The sequence below is a fragment of the Harpia harpyja genome, chromosome 6 (assembly GCF_026419915.1).
Source record: "Harpia harpyja isolate bHarHar1 chromosome 6, bHarHar1 primary haplotype, whole genome shotgun sequence".
Lineage (NCBI taxonomy): Eukaryota > Metazoa > Chordata > Aves > Accipitriformes > Accipitridae > Harpia > Harpia harpyja.
Genome location: NC_068945.1, coordinates 53,190,530 through 53,212,543, shown reverse-complemented (window position 1 = coordinate 53,212,543; position 22,014 = coordinate 53,190,530). Strand labels below are relative to the sequence as shown.

At 39.6% G+C, this 22,014-nt stretch overlaps 1 protein-coding gene across 4 annotated transcripts in view; it reads right to left on the bottom strand.

The window, feature by feature from the left end:
• Positions 1-19,974, bottom strand: part of CERK (ceramide kinase) — a 44,034-nt gene extending 24,060 nt beyond the window's left edge. For 2 of the 4 annotated variants that reach the window (XM_052789439.1, XM_052789440.1), the window contains exons 1-6: positions 19,693-19,974; positions 10,232-10,345; positions 8,444-8,566; positions 6,274-6,399; positions 5,678-5,741; positions 1,710-1,855 (exon numbers count right to left, since the gene is read on the bottom strand). In XM_052789439.1, coding sequence (XP_052645399.1) covers positions 1,710-1,855; positions 5,678-5,741; positions 6,274-6,399; positions 8,444-8,566; positions 10,232-10,345; positions 19,693-19,831 — 712 coding nt within the window. In that variant the 5' untranslated portion in view covers positions 19,832-19,974. Of the gene's footprint in view, positions 1-1,709; positions 1,856-5,677; positions 5,742-6,273; positions 6,400-8,443; positions 8,567-10,231; positions 10,346-15,484; positions 16,288-18,495; positions 18,628-19,692 lie in introns of those variants that run through there. The other 2 variants (XM_052789442.1, XM_052789441.1) reach the window with 2 other exon arrangements.
• Between the last annotated feature and the right edge of the window lie 2,040 nt (positions 19,975-22,014).

The window sequence follows — 22,014 nt, the reverse complement described above, 5'->3', positions numbered from 1 at the left end:
ACAATGGACAAAACACAACAAACAAAACATTAAAGTAAGAGAAGAAAGTGACTTGATACACATTAGCAATATTGAAATATCAGTGAACATCATACTTTTTGGTTGCAATTGGAACAAATGCATTAAGAAATTGCTGAAAAAGCAAGGTTCATCTTCCAATTTTAACATGCTTATAGTTGATTAGTTTCAATTAAGGACAAAGAAATAGCTCTTAGTATTGAGATTCTGTTTTTTTCAATTGTATCTTCTTATGGTCACTAACATCACCAGTAGGCAAAATCTTCTGGCTGAAACCAACTATGTTATGCAAAAACCTTTAGTCCACAAAATTTGCCCAAATAAGGGAAATGAAGGGTAGAGCAATTCAAATCCTATTCTTGTTAAGTTTATTATACAAACTGACTTTAATACAAAGCTTTAACAAATAAAATCAGAATATACTTATAAATAGTAATTCTGTTATACAGCACCCTTAATGTGCTAGGTAACAAGGAGAATGAAAAACCATAAGGGGATATTCACATTGCAACTTTCAGATATCTAACCCTTATTGTACTGCAGGCAGAAAGGGTTAAGCTTCATCCAACCAACAATTCAGACCATTTGGTGTTGGATACATTCTTCACAAAGATATAACGAGTATAAAATTAGTCACCTAAAGTCTGAGGTTACAAATATATCACTTGATGTATTTTTACAACCTGTGCTAAATTTTCTCATAAAGTCTGTGTCTTAGTTCTAGTCAGAAGCTCATAATGTTTATTTCATATCCCACTTCTTTAATTCAAATCTCAAGCATCTGGCAAGAAAAAAAGAACAGCATAGAAAAGACACTGAACTGTCCATTTGTCTTTCCACAGAGTCCTTGAAATTGCAGATGCTATTAAAGTGTTGCAACACTGAATCCAGTCCTGGAAGAGAAAGTCATCTTGTAAGTCCACTTTTGAAGAAATCTTGGGGATCAATTGGGCAGGGTGAGGTAACACCTGGGACACTAGACCCAAAGAGTGCCTATGGTCAACAAAAAAAAAAAGTAAGTTTATCACCAAAAACCTGAATTCCAAGCGTGAATTCTCTCAAATGCCTCTCAATGACAGTAGTCAGGATTGCCTGAAAAGGTGGCTGACACTGAGAACTGGGAAGGTATAGCACCTCGAAAAAGGGGTAGAAACTGCAACTTGGTCTGGAACCTGAAGACTGCTCCTCACCAGTATTTGCCTTATGCTTTCTGTGCTGACAAGTGTGTGTGGGGGGGGGGTGGCGGGAGAAGAAAGCTCAGCTTTTATTTGGAGTTTGCCAGACCAGTGGGAGCCTCTCATTACAATTCTAACTAAATTTGTGGAGCATTTGGAAGTGCAAAAATATTTATCAGGTAAGTCTCTGTTCAGTAAATTTCACTCATTAATGTGTTCAGATGGGCAAAGGTATTACTGTCAACATCTTATCTTGTATTAACACACAATAAGCCACAAAAAAAAAGTAATTAAATTCTAAAGTTGCACATTAAGATTTGATTTCCTTTACAAAGTACCCTTCCAAATAAAAGTGCATGTGATCAATAATTATACTGGGATACAAACAGCTTTAGCTAGGTGTCTCTACAGAATGTCATTGCTCATATATTGCACTTAGGCCTAAATTCAAGAAGTTATGAATAAGAAGAAATTTCAAGAATGAATAAAGTAAACTGAAAGTTAACCCTTTCTTACCAGCAGGAATTATGCCAATCCTTATATTGCACTGGACTAACGGTGCTTTGGGATTATTTTGGTCTATGCCAGAGTCCTTCTGCATTCTTCCAATGAGACCATGCATCACTTCACTGAACATGCCGTCCCCACCAACACAAACAACACTGCCAGGAAACACAAATTAGAATGCACACTAACAGTCAATAAACAACACGGCAAGTGTTCTACTTAGGGCATGCACTGGGCACATCAAAAATAGTTGTTCTATTCTCCTCCTCCATTTTTACAGAATATGGTAGGCCACAGTCAACTTGGCAATTAACAAAAAGCAGGAAAAAAAATTCAAGCTACACAACTGCAAATACACCTAGACATATCTGTAATGTTCGAAAAAAAATGTTGGAATGCAACCTAAAAAAAAAATCTTTATCCTCTATTGCTGTGCGCAGACAGACAAATATCAGTGGAAATTCACTATACAAGGAAAACAATGAACAGGACTGTACATACAGCTTTCCAAGTAAACAAAATGGAACTAGGGTACCTTTACTAAAAAGGGAAAAGTAAGTTAATATTTGTGGCTTCAGGCAGAAGTATATTTTACACTATTGATTTAACAGGGATATACATTATATGAAAGTCAAAAAACAGAAAAGTGCATGCTTGCATGCTCTTTTGAACATGCTGAGAGCCCATCAAACAGACATAAGTCATGTATATCTACATAACCATTCATAACGAAACAGTTCTAAATGTTACCAGATGCAAAACTTTGTTTTGCAAACTTAATTCAGGTCAGAGCTGGTGCAGCAGCTACACAGATCCTCAATATGTTAAAGCTCAGCAGAGAGTCCACAGCCAAGCAATACTAGGAAGTAAAAGACTATTTTACAGTAGTATACATTTCATGCACAACAATCAAATGCACACCCTGAACTCTAAAAAACATTCTTTAACTGAAAAACTAATTCAAATACACTTTAAAGGAACACATGACGAATCCAAAGTTATGCACATAGTCCCCAGCATACATATTTAGGAATGTTTACTGTTATCTACAGCAATCATTTCCAATGTATAAACTAATACTTACTCTTCCACATAGTCAGCAACAAGTATTGCAGAATGAGCACTTATTTCAAAGGACAAGTTAGTTTATTTAAATTTTAAGTACTGATGATTTAAATTTACTTATTGTATTGTCAGCAGAAGGAAAGCTTGAAAAAACCCAGTCAAATTTTCATGAATGGAGAGGACAGTCTTAAAAATATACGCTGTCCAACTCTAAGTAAGTCAAGACCCTAAAGACTGGGAGAGAAGGGAGAAAAGGATGTTTGTTTTTCATTTTTATAATTAATTTCTCTTACAGCTTAACTACATTATTCCTCTACTGTAGCCCATCTCATCTTTCTCTGCAGACTCTAAGAGGTTAAGTGGACAAAAATTTCCATGTCAGTTCAAGGCCAATGTTGTCTGAGTAGTCTTTTTATAACAATACTATATCCAGGCTCAGAGATGAGTAATATGAATGTCTATACCTATCAAGGGTAAATAATGACAGATAAAGAAGTTCACATACACAGTATAAGCATGACCAAATTCATTGCAAACGTCACATGACCAATGTGCAAGTCACAGATGTGTGCGAATCACCTGTGTGAAGGCCCCTAGTGAAGAACTACTGTAAGGGAGATCTTAGAGCAATTCTTACTTTTGGGGTTTATTTTTCTAATGGACTAGCATTTCACTTTTTAGACAGATGATAACGGTAAACTACATATGCTAAAGGACTTCAGGAAAACCAAGTCCACAAGACAAATGTTTAGAAGGGACCATAGTTCTTTTAAATTTCAACCATTCTGTGAACTAATTCAAGAACTAGGAAAAAAACCAACCTGAAGCAGTTTTACAAAGGCTTGTGCAACAGGCATATGGGTAAGGAAGCACAGCAATTCATACATGTCAGATTTATTCAAAACATGGTCATTACCTGCACAGTATTACAGCATGCTCTAGTTGTTCTGCACAGTGATGTACAAAAACCTGCTACATTGTAACTGAATGAATATTTTAAGTAACTGTCTTTAAAGAGAAGCTGTTCTGACACTGAGCTACTAGATAAGTAGACTCACCATAAGAAATTCTTGTAAGGGAAAGTGGGAAGAACAAACAGGCAACACAGACAAGAAGTTTAAATAAGCTGTCGTAAGTAAATACACTTGGAAAGCAGTGAAGTGGTTATCATTAAGAATCCTGTATCTAGTTCCAAAATTACAGGCATGGCTTTGCCAAATAGGGAATCTGGAGATTAAATGAAGAAGCTCATCACTGAATGAAGGGAAAGCCATTTATCAGAACCCATCCAAGAGGACAGGTGAAGAACAATTAGTTGTAGGAATCCAAAGAAGCTTTTCCTGTATGTGAGAAGAGTCAATCAAACTTGAAGAAACACATGCATTTATGTGGTGCAACCATTGTTAAAATCTTCCATATAAGCACATGATCTGTTATTTAAGAAGTAGTATTAATACAAGAACTCCTTCCTAACATCACTGTTCACCACAGAAACAGACTGGTATGTGATGGACAAAAATCAGGCTTGGAAAGACAGGTTGCAGTTCCCAAGCTAACCTGCCACTAAGGACTGGCCTGGGAATAGAAGAATCATGAGATTCTAAAAAGATGCAGTTCTCTAGCTTATTTTTTAGCTCAGTCATGTTAGAGAGAGAAAACTGAAAAACCCCACCACAGAAAAAAAAAATTCTTCAATAAGAGACTGTTTGAATTTGTCAAAACCACTTCAGGTACCACTACAATTGGTCACTGTCACTTGTTATAAAAACCAGTTTGCTAGGACTGGACATGGGCTCACTTGCTTCCCTTTTCTGTTCTGTATTACAATTTCACCAACCATCAGTATTATCTATTTCAAATCACTTAAGTCAAATAAAAGGAAAAATCTTAACTAACTAGGTTTTTCTAAAATGCCGGTTTCCCTTCCTTGCAATTCTGCATAATTAAGAAAAATCCCAGTATAGTCAAAATGGCTTAAAGTCAACTCATTTTAAAGCAGGTGAAGTCTAGGAACTCAACCTGTGAATGTAGTTTCTTACTACCACAATTTGTCAACATCACGCCCTCACGCGATTTATACAATGCACATAGAGCTGCTCTCCTAGCAAAAGTATTCTGAAAAGATAGAAGGTGTTTTATTTTTGCAACTTACCAGTTCAAATGTACCTGTCAACAAGCACAAGATACTATTTTAAAATACTGTAGTTATGAGAGTTTATCTGCATAGGTTCTGCATACATTTTCATGATTTTCCAGTCACGTAACTTGTTTCATGACATGAACCGGAAACTGGAATGACTAGCTTATTTATTAAAATTCTCTGCTTCTACAGCAGATTTAACAATGGAATAGCAATTTCACCATTCAGTTAGGTCATCTTTTGAAACAGTAATTCCACAACAGAACAAAAAAATAAAGCCAGATGATGTAGCCATTATTTGAACAATCCTACATAGCAAGAGGAGCTATCTGAAACGTTTCTAAACAGTTTGTGGTTTTTACACACAGGCTGAATACTACCGATGCAGTGTTTTGGACTCATGTATAAGTCAAGATCACCTATACCACAAAAGACTTCAAGGTAGCTTTCGAGCTATCACAGAATGCTCAACTTCCGGACAAGCAGAATTAACCGTACATTCATCTTTTGAACACAAATCTCATGCAAACATTGTTATACTACACTTGAATACATTGTGTGTTGAAGAGGTTTACTGAAACAGTTTAGTTTTCCTTTGATACTCCTAAATGTGGATCTCCTATGGAAAGGAATATGCCCCTGAACTTTCAGCTGTTGCAATAAACATATTGGCAATGAAGGCTACTATTGTAGAGACAAGAAGAGACAGATTACACAATGTATCAGCTTGGGGAGAGAAAAAAAAAAAAAAAAGGCAAGTGAAGTTACTTACCCATCATATTTATTAATATTAACTTCAAATAAATTGTCCTTAGCATGGTTAGCATGTTCAGTTACTATAAAGAAATAAACACATTAAAAATTACTATTATAAAAATACTATTATAAAATGGTATATAACATACAATTGTAAAAATGTTATTATTAATTCATTAATAACCATGATTCTGTTACCAATGTGACCATAAAACAGCCTGCCCATAAAGTGTGTTTCAAAAGATTTTATGCCAAGGGAAAAATTGAAGGAGACATGCACCGCAGCATATATGGAAAAATATTTCACTAAAAAATTTTGCAAATGAACAACTGGTTTTAAGAGTAAAACTGAAAAAGAGAAGAAAGGCAGTACCTTATAAATGAAGAGCTCCAAGAGCTCAAAAGTACCAGAGGTTTTAGTTTAGTAAGCAGAAAATTGATGTAAGGTCACCATCTATCTGGCTACCTATGCTTTATTTAGAAAACATTCCCTCTCTACCACTTCATTTCATTTCCTTATTAAGAAAAGGTAAGAAAGAACTTAAGGTACTCATAGATGTTTGAAAGAGTTCATATTGTGTTTATTAAGAAATTAAAACATTCATTACTTACTAACAACATCAGTGGAGATAGAAGCCAGACTGAAGAGTGGAGCAACTTTCTGTTCATAAATCCTCTTCCCTTGTCGCCTTCCTCCATATGGATTAATATACACAAGCAACTGCTTTGGTCTAGACTCTGCAGTAAGGAAAAATATTACAGTATACTGCTTTTGTACACAAAACAAAAATTCAACAAAAATAAACCTGTAAACATCAAAGTGAACACAGCATACAAGCCTTTTCTAACTCTTTATTAACTCTTATAACTCTATAACTCTTTATCAAAGAGCTATAAAAACCTGCTTCATCTATCCTCTTTATTATACTGAGGATACTGACAGTATTGAACAAATCAGTAGTAAGACAGCAGGTGAAATTCAGCGTCATTTCATCTGACTCCATGTCTCACATTCTTATGCATATTATTCTTGCAGTACGTTCCCACTAAATTACATTAGTATCACAGGCATACAAGACAAAAGACAAACCAAGGGCAGCAATAGGAAAGGCACTTGTGAGTGAAGCATACATAGAAATACTTTTACATTAATTTATTTAAATACCGTTCTTGCTATGGTAACATAGTTAAAATGCATTTCCTTTCTGAGATAAAGACACAATAAGAATACCTCACAAAACTACATGCTGCACAGCAAGTGCTTGCCCTATAGTGTAACCTCTTCCCCCCAGAAAACACCATTGATATTACTACGTCAAGTTTATTCAAACAGTTATGGATTTACATTGGTGGTGGCAATGAAAACAATTACTATACCTCTGTACTAACAGATACACAAAACACTAATGCTTGCTGCACCTAGAAAGCCTTCCTTTTTTGTATAGAACACAAAGACCTGTTGTAACATTTGCACTTCCTCAGATGGCATTCTAAATTATTATTTTAAAAGGAAAGAATAAACAGAGTTATTAGATCAGCACACTTGCATAATAAATCCACCCAAGCTAACTGTTTGAATGGTTTAAAGCTGCCACACACCTAAAGTGCCATTCACGCTCTCTGAGAACCTGTTACCTCTTCTGACATAGTTTGTTACCAATAGAATGAACACCTGCACTCAGAGATGATTGCACAGGCCACATCTGTCACAAGGGTACTGAATGGGTGCACAAACCCCATTTTTTGAAATATTTTATTGGAAGCCAGATATTTCGTGTAACGTATACAAAACAAAAACATTAGTAAGATGCATGCTTCCAATGCCTGCTGTTCAGAAGAACATGTTTTGTTAAATCTCCATTTTTATTCTGTGAGCCTTAAGTACTTGCTTAAGTCACATCGCTGGTATACTTGCACCCAGTCCCTTTTCTGGTGCTGTCTCAGATGGACCTCAGACCTTGGCCGTAGATAGTTCATCTCCAGTCCTGCCTCCAGCTCCAGCTCCTGCTGCTCCTGTCTGGCCTCCCTGGATGGACCTGATTACTTTGCCTCATCTGGGCTGTACATGGGACCTGCTATCCCCATCCCTGCTCTGCCCACCCTGCTCAGATACAGTGGGACTGCACCCTCATCAGTGAGGGCACTGCCTTGTGTTATGGTCATCCTTGACCTCCCTTTTGTCATAGAGTTGCTCTGCTCCTGCCACTCCCTGACATCTATCAAGGTATCTCAAGAAAAACTCCTGCAAAACTACTTTTAGCCTTCCAAGAAGTAGATGTCCAAGAGTCCCAAAAATGATTAATGGGAACTCTTACTACATAAGGCACATTGTTGATGAGAGAGACTGGAAAGGCGAGACAGACACACAAAAAGCCACCCATAAATCTTACAATTGCTACAGTTCTTGTTCTCAGATCTCTAGAGGACCTCAAATCTCTGAGCTTACATCTGCCCTTTACGTTTTCCAAAGCTACAGTCATTTAATGCCTCTGCTAAGCTTCTAATTAGTGTCCCTATTTTATGAAAATAATTTACATCTGGGCAAAATTATAAGACACCTATAGTCCTGACTGATTAGAGTAAAACACTCACTAAAATTTAGCGAGTATGTGAGACAAAACTAGTGATAAGAAGAATGAGACACTTCAACTCTCAGCTCCCTCAGCTTTTAAGCATAAGCTGCACTTAAGAGTTCATAAAAGCAGATATATCAAAATAGTATTAACTGATACACAGGCCTGTAAAATGATACTGCAAATGTTAGTAGTTCAGTCAAACTTACTCTGCATTTCAAGTAATTCTTTCAGCGCCTGTATCCACTGATTACACAAGTGCTCATCAACACACCAAAACGTCACATCACTGCACCGCCAGCGGTGATTTCGAGCTTTCTTCACGTAATAAACTATTTAAATTAAAAAGAAAAAAAAAAAAGAAGAAAAAGAAGAAAAGAAAAGAAGAGCCACAATGAGACAGTTCTGTGAAATGACAAATGCAGTTCGGAGAGATCTCCAAAATATCTGCCTTTGGAAAAAAGTGGTAATTAACCCCCACTACACATTTCTGCAAATGACAGAAGCATTCAGAGTGTGAATAGGACATTTGTAAAAAGTCAAAACAAAAACACAAAAGAAAACACTTGCTCTAGGCAATTACCTTATAGCAGATACCGAAACATAAACTTCTTTTTAAACCAAATACAATTCATTTTCCATAAACTGATTATAGACATACAAAAGTTCACTGAGCTTATATATTATTTTATACATATGGAAGTCTGCAACATCTAAATAATAGAAAATGCCATAAGCTTAAGAGGATAAGCCAAACTCTCACATCAGCTCCCATGTAACCAACAGGGTGAATTTAATTTTGTAAAGCTGAAATTTGAGAAAAAAGATTTAGAGTTTTCTTGTGCATTAAGAACTAGGCTGGTGAGACAGGAAGCACCCTTACTTTTCCATCTAAAGTATCACCAATCATTGTTACCGAATGACTAAATGTGAGGAAAGTACTCTGCAATATAAAGTTTTGGCATGGGAGCAATCACATTTGCCCCAGCTTTGCAGCACAGAATTCACCACTCTTTCCCCAAAACAAACAGAAATTTATTTCTAGCACTTTGTTTTAAGAATACAGTCAATAATACAAAGAACCTTTACATGCATACTGTTGCAATCTGATGGTTAGGGATGATTTTAAAAATCCCAAACATTTATGTCTCATTTTTCCAGCCTCTCAATTTTCTGTCAAGTAGTAGAAAGCAAGTGTCCTGCTGCAGAGTCATTCAGCAGCAGAAACATAAGACATTAGTTAGGACTTCCTTCATTAAATAACTAAACACAGCATGTGTTCTTAAAGGTACAGTTTTGTGTTCCAAGGACATGCACCTGTTGGAGTGAGTCCAGAGGAGGGCCACAAAGATGATCGGGGGCTGGAGCACCTCTCCTATGAGGACAGGCTGAGAGAGTTGGGGTTGTTCAGCCTGGAGAAGAGAAGGCTCTGGAGACCTTACAGCCTTCCAGTACCTAAGGGGGGGCCTACAAGAAAGCTGGAGAGGGACTTTTTACAAGGGCATGTAGTGATAGGAGAAAGGGTAACAGTTTTAAACTGAAAGAGGGTGGATTTAGGTTAGATGTAAGGAAGAAGTTCTTTACCGTGTGGGTGGTGAGGCGCTGGCACAGGTTGCCCAGAGAGGCTGTGGATGCCCCATCCCTGGAAGTGTTCAAGGCCAGGTTGGAGCAACCTGGTCCAGTGGAAGGTGTCCCTGCCCATGGCAGGGGGGCTGGAACTAGATGACCTTAAGGTCCTTTCCAACCCAAACCATTCTGTGATTCCAAAATAAGAATCTTTAAATGTAAACTGGCAGATTTTTGGCAGGGGTTGGTCTGTTTGGTTTTGTGGGTTTTTTGTTTGGTGTTTTTTTGGGGCAGGGGCGGGGGGTGGGGCTTGGTTTTTTCAACGCATCATTTCTGGTAAAAAAAAATTCTGAAGATTCCTTTTGAGTCTGTCCTAAAGTACCTCCAACAAAGTAATTAGCGGGAGCATCCTGACACTGTATTTGCCTTACCTGTGAAAGCATGTGGCTTTGCCATTTTTTGCCATTTGCCAATATTACGCTGTTTCTTGTTAAATTCAGTTTCTTCTACAGCAATGATCTCAGAGGTTGGTACAAAACAGTTTTCTGTATGAACACAAGATCTTACACATTAATATCTTACAACAGCACTGGAATGATTATTTCTACACATAATATGACATAGACATACAATTAGTGTAGCTGCTCAATAAGCACAACCAAGAGCATAAGTAGAAATCTGCTGAATATTTTCAATTTGCTTTTACCTTTAGTCAATGCACATAATCCATAACCACCTATGAACTACCCCAAATAATATTTTAAATGTCTACAATTTCTCAAAAAATTAGGTATTCTGAGTATAAAAACATTTTTGCATGAAGCCAAAATCCAGGAACATTCAGAGTAATGAAATTGCCCCTTCAATGACATCTAGTCCAGATATTTGACAGTGAATAGCACAAGCTATTTCAAAGAATGTGCAACTAAATTTAGTGCAGAGACTACAGAAGCTATTTATTATTCTCAGGTAAGTAGTAGGCTTACAAAAGAAGGGCATTCATATGAATTCTTAAGACTTGAAATCCCTCTAAGCTTTTAAACTTCAGGATCTCCTAAGAAGCAAATTCTAGATGTTATGTTTATGTACTGCTAAAGGTACTTCCCTTGCAACAACTTCAAAACAATTGTTTTTCAGAACTAAAGGCCTCTTGCTCCTACACTATAAAGGAATTTCCTCCACCCTCACTCTTTTTGTCTCTTATAGTCCCTCAACACCTTCTCAGTCTTCTTAACTTGCATCAAATTGAGGATTTTGTCTCATCTTCATTACTGATTTCAAAATTTCTCTGCTTTCACCTTATCTCAAAAAAAAAAAAAGTGGAATTGAAAAGGCATGCTTTCTATTTATGTACAAGCAAGTGCTCTGTGTATATAAACACACATACAAAACATTTAATTACATAAGATTACATAATCTCATATAATAAGAAGTGTAATATACTTGTTTCTCTCAGAGAGAGAGAGAGAGACATATAAAGAGATATTAAACACATAAAATACAAACACTAAAACTGTTGTTACTGGGTTTTACCTTACATTTCATCTTCCTCACTATTTTGCAGAAGTACCATGGTGGTGGCAAGGAATGCAAAATAAGCAAAAAATTTTCCTGAGCTCTTCACAGTGTAGACTACAATTCATTTGCCACTAGTTCAGTTTTATTTTATTTTTTCCTGTCCTATTTATTTGTTTCAGCCAACAGAGTTGTTACCTGTTGTCAAGTCTATTGATGTGTCATGGACTATACACACAAGTTTTTTTTTTCCTTTAGAGGTGTTTTAGTATTTGACTTGATTTATCTTCCTTTAGGGATTTTATCTTCCCAGAGGTTTTTAGCTTGATTCCAAAGAAATGTAGCCTCCAAACTTTATAGTGAGGTCTTTTAGGAATCTGGCTGTATTTGAATGTTTTAACTACTTAGGAAACAAATTTCAGCTTATAATAAATGCATTTACTATATTTAAAGCACAATGGGGAAATGTAGCAGTCACAGAATGTCTTTATAAAGATCCAAGAGCAGAAATGAACTCACTAAAAACACTTTACTTGTACACAGATATAGACACCATACATATACACATTTATGATGATATCAAGTATTTAATATTGGATAGTAACAGTTAGTTGGCCTTTCTAACATTCAGAGAAAAGATCTGCTATGGGATCTCAATATGATTATACACCTATCCATTTATCCAAGGGAAAAAAAAAAATACAGAACAGAGATGGAACAATAAATTAAGGGAAGGGAGCATGTTCTTTAAGCTTTCTTCCCAGAACTGCTTTTAGTTTTCATTTTTCTACTGGCTATGCCACCTATCCATATGTCAGAATATGAAAGATGGCTTGTTGCATTTATAAAGATTGCACTTAAGCAGTAACTCATTTTGTTGTTGCTCACAGATATGCTCCAAAACTGACAAACTACATTCAGATCAAAATTTAAATTACAATACTCTAATGAACATTTTGGGAAATAGTTCTACATACTGGATACTTATTAGCATGTACGCTAGGAGTGGCTACAGAGGTCATTCTTTTATTAGGCATTTTCTATATAATAAAGCTGTCCAACTGTACAGATAGCAAATAGATTAAAAAAATTCCAAATCTGCATCGCTGAAAGCATTTCTTTGGAGTATATATTTTAGCACATATTACACAGCTTATATTAACAACCCTAGACCTTGAAATCACTTCTGCTAATCTCTCATAATTCTTCAAATGTGTTCTCCCTCTGACAGTCGCATGACTGGAAGTTCTGCTTTTCCAGCAAATCTCTTCACAGAGGCGGCAAAAAAGCAAAGAGTAAATGTTTTAGTTAGATACGTACATTTTTCCATCTTAAGCCACAAGAGTTACGCATCTGAAAAAAACCAGACTCCTAAGAAACCCTACAAAAAACCCCCACCAAAAAAAAGGAACAAAGCAAAAGCAAAGAACAGAGTGATCCCACCTTCCCTCTGTAAATCTTTGGGTTTCATAAAAGTCTGAGAAGTTTCTGTTCTATGAATACCAGCTATGCCGATTGTGGCCCTCAGTACTACTTGGCACTGTACAGGCATCAAGCAACTCCACTGCCCTGATAGTATACTCCAATCTTAAGGCAGTCAAAACCACACACTACCTAATACAGTAATTGCAGAGGGCCAGAAAGATGCAAAGCTGTCTCAAATACAAACATGTTATTCAGAACATTCCCTACAGCTTATGAAAACAAATCTGAAAGCAGTGGCATTTGTGTTTGAATAGAGCTCAAGAATTTCGATCAGTCCAAATATGACTCTCACTATTTGACTTAGTGTTATACTGTTTAATCAGAAAGCTAATCAACTACTTAGTCCCACCCTCCCCCCTTTTCCCCAGAAGGGAGAAGTTTCCAATGTGAAGAAATCAAATAGAGACCTTCAATACAAGCAGCACAATCCTGCTCCTATAAAAACAATGCCCTCATCTGCCATTTAATCACCAAACCCCACCCTTTACATAAAAATATGTAGGTCTATCCCACCCTCTTTTGAGAGGTCAACAAGGTTCACACATGTACTAATTATAGTCCTTTCCCACACCTACTTTTGTAGCATTTACAAGCATTTTTTGTAGCATTTTGCAGCATTATCAAGTAGCATGAGCCATTTCTTTCACTGATTTAGCATAAAGGTGTTCACCCATAAAGGCCTTCACCTTTATGAATATCTCCCAAAACACGGAAAATCTTATTGCCATATTAACAACAACAAAAAATCGATATTTACACCAGCACTACTAGATCAACATTAATAAAAAAGTTGAACTATGGGCTCAGACCATACCAAACAAAGAATTTCACTTGGCTCTGTACAATACACTCAACCAAGTAGCACACAACAGTTCCTAGACAAAATTCCAGGCAAAATACTGTGACTTCTTCAACATACACATCTAGATTCAAGAGACTGAATTTCGAGTTCAGAAATACTGAAGTACATATCAATTTTCTTAAGCTTACTCTCAAAGATCTTCACACATTTATGTTTTCATGTCTCACCTTGTTCAATGCCTAGCATACATGACACCCTAAAGACAATGAGTTCTCCATCCAGAGCAGCTGGATGGAGGGGCATGGCAAAAAAACCCAAAACAAAACAAAACACACAATGGACAGGTGACAGTCTTCCCAGCACACTGGCTGTGCCATTCATCACTCATTCTGGGTCACAGTGCTCTTAGGTTTAACAGATACTCTTCTTGACAAATCAGCAAAATAGTGCATTAGATGCATACTACTTTTCCCCACGTTAACCAAGTGGGTGAAAAAACCCCAAACAAGGTAAGCACATGAACAGTGGGCTTTCTCTGCAAAAAAATGCAGCTGGCAGCTGTGAAGTGTGTTCCTCTGTGTTAAGAAAGGCTTTTTGGTGCATCATCGCGGTCTGCCACTCCCACAGAACACTTCCTGAGTTTATAAGCAAACTCACTCAGAACCTCAGTCAAGATATGTTCATTCATCACTGCCAGCTATGTATCCTACAGGCCAAATTCCTCCCTCAGAAATGTGTTAGCTCAAAGCAACACAGACATGTGCAAAAGCATAAACACGTCACTGATCACAGCATTAGGTTTATTCTTAAAATTCAGCTCAGGCCCACAGATGCAGTGGTATTCAAAATTAATTTAAATTATTAGTATGCTCTTGTGACTTAAAAATAGTAACAGCTAAAAAGCTGGCGTGCAGATTTAAAGTATTTTTTCAGTCACTTTGAAAACTAATTTACTGTTACAGACCACATGAATAGTAAGTTATCTTGCCCTAAGTTTAAGCTTTGCCTTCACCTAAGAGCAAGAAAACATGAACGTTCTCCATCAGAAGGGACACTGCATTATATTGATCATGCACTACAGAAAGCTGTGTCTGATAAAGACCAGAATAAGAGAAGATGATGGATAGGGATATAGAGCAGAATTACAGGCAATTCACATCCTGGGGGAAGGGTAAGAAAAAAAGGTATCATGACTAAATGATTTAATTCAAAACTGTGGAAGAGTCACAGAAACATCTGAAGGCCATGATCTAACAATATACAACCATGTATAGGGAAATCGGCTTTTTTATTATTTATTTATTTAAATAGATCTTCAAGTACTTTGTAAACCAATAGACAATAGTTCTGTTCCTACTATGATCAGACACACAGTTGCTACTTCACATCACGTATCTGAATTTGAATCAAATCACAGCAATTTGAACTTGGATCAATTTGCATATTTAAATCGTACTACTGAATGTTTTCCCATTGATTTTTTTCATTTCCAAATTAAATCTTTTCAACTCGACTATGAATATTTCAATGATAAAGCAAGAAATAAGATGCACTTCCTTCACCTTAAGGGAAAAAACCCAAACACCGAAGAGCTGTATGCTGAAAAACATGTATTATTTACTGTAGCATGCATCTATATTTGAATAATGTATCTTCCAAGATGACACATTCCAAAGAAGCAATGCCTTCTAGAGCTATTATTCCCCACATCCTACTGGTTCAATGTGGATGCTGGAAGTGGAAACTGCCTAGAGAAAAACACGGTTCAGATTTCTACACGTGCCCATTGCCAGTTGGTAACAACTGATGAAAAATGACCTTGACTAAGGATATGCCAACACATTACAGGTGCTGGACAGACCTTGTTTCCAAGCAGGCCCACCTCTGCTGTCTTGGTACTGTGTTTATCAAACTGACCATTCTTTAGAATCCACAACTTGAGAATGGCATCAGTCTTGTGAACACTAGTACTGAGGCTTCCTCAAGTGGTTGTTTTGAGGGGAAAGCTGGAAAAGACACACTGAAGGAGAAGAATTCTGAAGGAAGAAATAGAAGGGTTGAAAGAAAGTGCACACAGTAAGTGAAGGCATACAATTTGGTGCCTAGTTTGATCATCCCCTTCATGCTCATACTTTACAAATAAAAAACCCAGAAAAATGACAAGAGAATCTTTCTGCGTTTGTAATGCCTTAGTGCCAGGCACAATACAATCTCAGCCAGTATCTCTAAATTACCTGTAAGTACATATGTACAATATATAACCTGCTATGAAATTTGGTACACAAAGTGTTATCGTGTGTTACCTGAGAAAAACCTGATTGTGCCATCAACATGAGGATATATTAAAACAATTGATCTGCCCAGCTTTGCATACGCTACTTATGATTAACAACTAAATCTCATGGAGAAACGTTTCAAGGTTGAAAAATAACATTCTTCAGAACATTTGAAGATGAAGGCACACCTAGGAAAAAAGGTGCATAGCTAAAAGTAACAGAGAAACATATGAAAAATTTCAGGTAAAACTTTTCCCTCTAAGTTCAAACAAGTCTAACCAACCAAAGAATAGGAAATGGGAACCTCATTACACTGAGGACAGAACTTGAAAATATGATGCTGTTAAACAAGGTCTAACAGTAGGAAAGGAAAGTAAACAGTATTTAGAATTTAAGGTTTTGAAAACATACCATAACTTGAACAAACATTTTATTTTATTGTTGGTATCTTCTCAATGATAGCATTAAAAATAATTCTCCTGAATTAATACTTCTTTCTTCACAAAATGCATTTTGACAGAATGGTTTTAAAAATATATATATATTAATATCATTGTACAAACATGAGAAAACACAAGAATCTCCCCATATTCTGTAAAACTATATTTTCCTAGACAGTAGGACAAAGTCTCTGTTGTTGCCCATCTGTTCCTGAATTTGGATTCAACAGGGAGCGGTAGATATTTCAACATTTCTACAATACACCTAACTATAGCTCTAGTTCCCTACCTTTCAAAGTCTGAAAACCTTGACAAAATATATACCAAACCATTTTTACTTATGTAGCTAAATCCAAGACAGTAATAAATACTCAGAAAATAAGTAGCCTTCACTAAGTTTTTTCAGTTTAAAGACAACTGTTTTGCTGTAGTAACTACCTATTAAACAAAAAATATAGCACTTTTATACTGCATAATTAAGTCTGTATTTAGGCTTAATGCACAGTAGTCATGTAGTCAAAGGCTAAATTGTAGAAAGATACCAATCTTGGTCAAGCAACTCCTCTGAAATTACATGCTTCTAACTAACCATCTTCCATGTTATAAAGTTTATTTATATACTGTCATGTACACTGCTCATATTTCCAAAATAATTGTAGAGAACACATTGACCCATCCCAGGTCTTAAAAGAGCTTAAAGAAAAACAGGGCAGCAATAATATAAAACTGTGATGGTATTAAAGCACAAGTGCAGGAAACACATGAATTAATCAGGCTGTTAAGAGGAGGTACATCATCAATTGCATTGCTCTCTACATAAATTACACCTGTGCCTCCAGAACACTTAGGCATTTTTCTTCTCCCACCCTCCCTTTTCTCTTCTGATTCCACACCGTATTTTTTCAAAATCTTGTAAATAGCTATGCTACAGAACAGCAACCACACTCAGTAACCAGCCTTGCCTCCAAAGGAATCTCCAACTGTGTACCACTTCAGAAACTGCCTCAAAAAGAGCCTGGTCTACTATGTCTCACTCTCCTTCCATCATTCTCAGCATTCTGACATCTACTTTGGAACAGGCTTCAGGACAGGTTCATACTCTTTTTGGCCCACCAGGAGTAAATCGGGAAAAATTACAACTTACAAAGTTGGAAAAACTTAAAACTGTAAGCAGTTGTGAACTTCAGAGTGCTAGTAAGAGAGCTAGTGTGATTTTGTGGCACTCTTGCATGGTCTCAAGTAAGTCATCACACAGTAGAATGGAGCTCCCATTGAACTTGCTCTGGCCTACAAATCAGTCAGCTGGTAACTTTACAAAGGCATTTTTAGAAGGATTTTACACAATTCAACAAAATTTTCTCCAAAGCAGGGGCTACTTTACCCAGTGGCAGCAACTGTCCCAAAAGGCTGTGAAACTTTGTATTTTAAATTTAAGGTCCAGATACCTTTCTTTAGACTCATTTTATTTCATTTTGAAAAGTATACAGCTTATTTTTCACACCAATATATTAAGCTCAGCAGAATTAAAGAACTAATCTGTCTCCAAAGTCTTAAGTTCATTTAGCTGCACATCTGAATTAAGTTGAGGAATTTTCAAATACATTTTCAGCAGTACTGCTGATAAAAACTAGATTATGTCAAGTCGTATTCACACAATAGCAGAGGAAGGATAACAAACTCCGTTCTTACGTTACTGTGACTAAGAAGAGATGTATTTAAAACATGACCAATTCTCAGTTATGTAGACTACGACATCAAATTCTTACAATTCTTTTTGAGTTCTCCCTCTCCCTTTTCCCTCACCTTTCTTCAAAAAGCCTCAGGCCAATAAGATATTATGATAAAATCAGGAAAATATTTAAGAAAGGTACACGGTAAGAAGGGAAGAACTATTTAACTATGTAAGTTCGGGAACTTGCCTGGGACTGGAGACATCTATATTCAAACCTGTCTCAGATAAACTTCTATTAACCTTTCTATTATTAGTTTCTCTCTGTCTCAGTTCTTCCAACCTCTAAAATGAGGATGACAGCAGTTTTCCACTCTACAGCAGCTGCTGTGAAAAGGACATTACACATTTTCAGATGTTCACACACCATGCTGATAGGGCTATATTAATAATGGGAATAATTACTATATAAAAAACCCCAAGGTCAAAAACACTGATAAAATCCCACCTAAAGTGTAGTAGACAGCTTGATATACTGTATGTGCAGACTTTTGCAGAAATTATCCTGAAATTTTGTCAGGTATCTTCATCAGTAACCTCTTCCACTTGCAGTTTTATAAGTCGGTACTATTCTAATTGCACAAAAGGGGAACTATAAACAGCTTTGTTACCCCATTACAAACTATTAGCCTACATTAAAGATTTCCAAAACAGTAACTCGCAAAAGTTAAACTTTCTTCGGAAATTTCCATGAAGCCCTTAAGAAAGCAAAAAGCTTTAAAAAAAATCATTTGAAAAAAAAATAGTAATTGCCTGAAACACTGCCTCAGTATGAAAGTGTTTTTAACCACAACTAAGTCATGTAACTAAAAATAAAAAAGTTGCTTTCAAAGTACTGTGAGTCTATCACGTCCTGCTGTGATTACTTTGAATACAAGGTTACAAGCCACGCAGACTGCTACGCGCTCACAGCGCCAAGAAACAATGGGGTTCAGCTACACAAATCTGCGCTCTCATCCAGCCGCAGGGACAGGTTTCCCTCCTTTGTTACCAGGCGCACGCTCTGAACAGATGCTTAAGCTGCCGTCTCCGCAAAGCGGAGAACTCGCCGCACTCGGGCGCCGTGCCTGCGGCTCCGCGCGAGCAGCCCTCAGCTTTGTGCCGAAGCGCATAAGGCGATTAACCGGCGGACGCGCTGAGCGCAGCCGGCTCTCTGCCGGCGACAGTCCTGCCACCGCTTCGGCTCCCCCGCTCCCGCGCCGCCCGGCCCGGGCCCGCGAGCGATTAAGCCGCCCTCCCTCTTCCGCCGTCGGACTCTGAACCCCACAGGCGCCGGCTGCTGCGGGCGCCGGCTGCCGCCGACTGCCGCCCTTCCTTCGCCGGGCGAAAAGGCGCCCGAGTCCAGGAAACACGGCGCTCTGAACGCCCAACGGGCTCCGAGCCGACAACAACCGCACGCCGCCGCCGTGAGACGGGCTCCGGCAGCGCCCCGGCGGGGGCAGGGCCGGCCGCAGGCCGTCCCCGCCGGCGTCCGTGCCCGAAGCCGCGCTGCCCCACGCCGCCGGGGACGTCGCGAAGGCCCTTCCCCCGCCGCTGAGGGGAGGCGGCCCCTCGGGCGGCCGCGGCAGGTGCGCTAGCGGCCGGCCGGCCGGCCGGCCGGCCCCCCGCCACGGCCCGCCCCGGCCCGCCGCTCCGCTCCACTCACCGCCGCCGCGGCGCGGCGGGCGCGGGTCGCGCCAGGCCAGCCGCCCCCGCTCCTCGTCTAAGGTGACCTCCCAGGAGCGCTGCCCCAGCCCCAGCGAGGAAACCAGCCGGGGCCGCCGGCCTCCCGGGAGCTGCTCCATGGCCGCCGAGAGCCCGGGCCCGCCGCAGCCCGCTACCGCATGGCCCAGCGGAGCGGGCGGCCGCCGCGGGGCAGGCCCGGCAGCTAACGGCGCCCCTCGCCCGCCGCTAGCCGGCCTGTCCCCTGGGCGGGGCGGGGCGCGGCGTCAGCGGCTACGCCAGCGCCGCCGGGGCGGGGCCTGGGGGGGGAGGCCGCGGCTCCCCCGGCGGGGCGCCCGGCTCCGCGGCCGGGGCGGGCCGGGGCAGCGAGGCCGGGCGGCCCCCGCGGGCAGGCTGCCCTGGGCTGCGGGGCGCGGAGGAGGCGGAGGCACAGGCCCCGATCCGCTTTGCCTCCTCGCCCTGCTGGCGAGAGCCAGGCGCTCTGCGGCCCGCGGCGGAGGCTCGCCCAGCCGGAGCCCCCGGGACGGGCCAGCACGCGGGAAGTACCGGCGCCACGGCCGTGGCTCAGCGCAGAGAAACGGGGCTTTACACCGTAACGTGTGCGGATTGTTTCCGTGCTTGTGCGGGAGGATCAAGCACCCATCGCAGTGGCGACGAACTCTTCCCTTACCAAGACGGTGAAAACGTAATGGATACCTCTACCGCAAACATCCAGTACCACCAACCTCTCGATCTAACCGCGCCGCCTTCTCCGTAAAAAACATTTTGGGTTTGCCTTAAAGATGTTGACAGTAATTCACTATGATTAAACTCTTAATTCTTTGCTGCCTTTCAGGTTGTCCATGGCGTTCCTGAACCGTATCACTGTAACCATCAGCATCCTACCCAAATACAAGCCAGAGTGAGCCGCAGTTACTCCACCCCGACCCTACTTCAAACCTACTGGTTCTGAATATCTCCTATAGAGGTTAGAGAAAAATGTCACTCGCCTGTCTGTTCTTAAGCGGGTCCAGCCCGGGGCCAGTTCTCTGCTTCAGGAGGACGATACAGACACCCCAGCTGGCTTTGCTCAGAGCCAGTGCAGGGCTAAAAAGCTTCTGTACTTGAGCTCTGCTCTGAACCTTGCCGTGTACTCACATTTCGTTTTCTGAAAAAAGAGTTAGGCACTGTCATCCAAGTTATGTGTTCAAGGTAGTCTTCCTGTGCCACGAGTACTCTGTCATCCTCTATCTCGATTATTGCAACATTCATTCTTCTGGCCTTGAAGGACATGGTGTTGCCACCTTTATTGTTGAAAATAGCTAGGTATGCCACACCCACAATTTCAAGGAACACTTTGTTTCTGTCAGTTGTATTGCCCTTTACATTTTTCAATCCTTCCCTCCACAAACACCTGTAGAGCTCTTTATATTGAGGCTTAAAGTGAAGTTTGTTGCAAAAGTCTGTTGTGAACATTAGTCTGCCAAATCCACTGCTGAGCAGCCATTAGCATCTCACTGGTTCTTTGCATTCTGCCAGCTACATCACGTGTTATCATCCCTCTTACACTTGGATGGTAAGATCTCTGGACCAAGAACATCCTTTTTGTTTTGGGTTGTACCACATCTAGCACATTTCCTTTCCATTATTTATAACCACTTCTGTAAGCCAGAACAGCTGTGTAGAAACCACAGCTTAATGCTGACACTCACAATGCAACAGAGACTTTTGCTGTTGATCCCCTCAGACATGCTCCAGGAGCCAATGGATGACTAATATAAAGCTGTATTCTTAAAAATATAACACAGGGGTACCTATTTATCATTTCTCCACTGGGCAAATTGGATATAATCCTTTATAGTCTACAGTCACCTGAATCAATATTCTTACGCTGTGATCCATGCTAGTTGAAGAAGTAAAAAGTTCATTCTTTTTACCATTCTTGCCTATGATTATTTCCTTTTATTCTTATTAATTTGACAACTTTTTTTGGCTTAGCTAAGGCTAAAGCCTTCAACTGTAAAACACAGAATTGATAACATATTCTCTGGTCTACTGGAAGCCTACCAAGGTGTACTAGCACCACTAGCCGGAATGGCATTTCCCATCCACATTTCTTACTTGTTTAGACAAGGAGAAACCACTTATTTCTTCCTTGCACACCATTTTAGCGTTACAGTGTTTTGGTCCATGATTTGGGATCCTCCGTGCTACTATAGGAATGTCTTGCAGGAATTCTTAGCAGTGCTGTGTTTAGTCTGCTCTGGCACTCGCTGGTAGTCCCCTGAGTACCAACATGTGCTTCTGTCCCTAGAAAGTAAAGGTC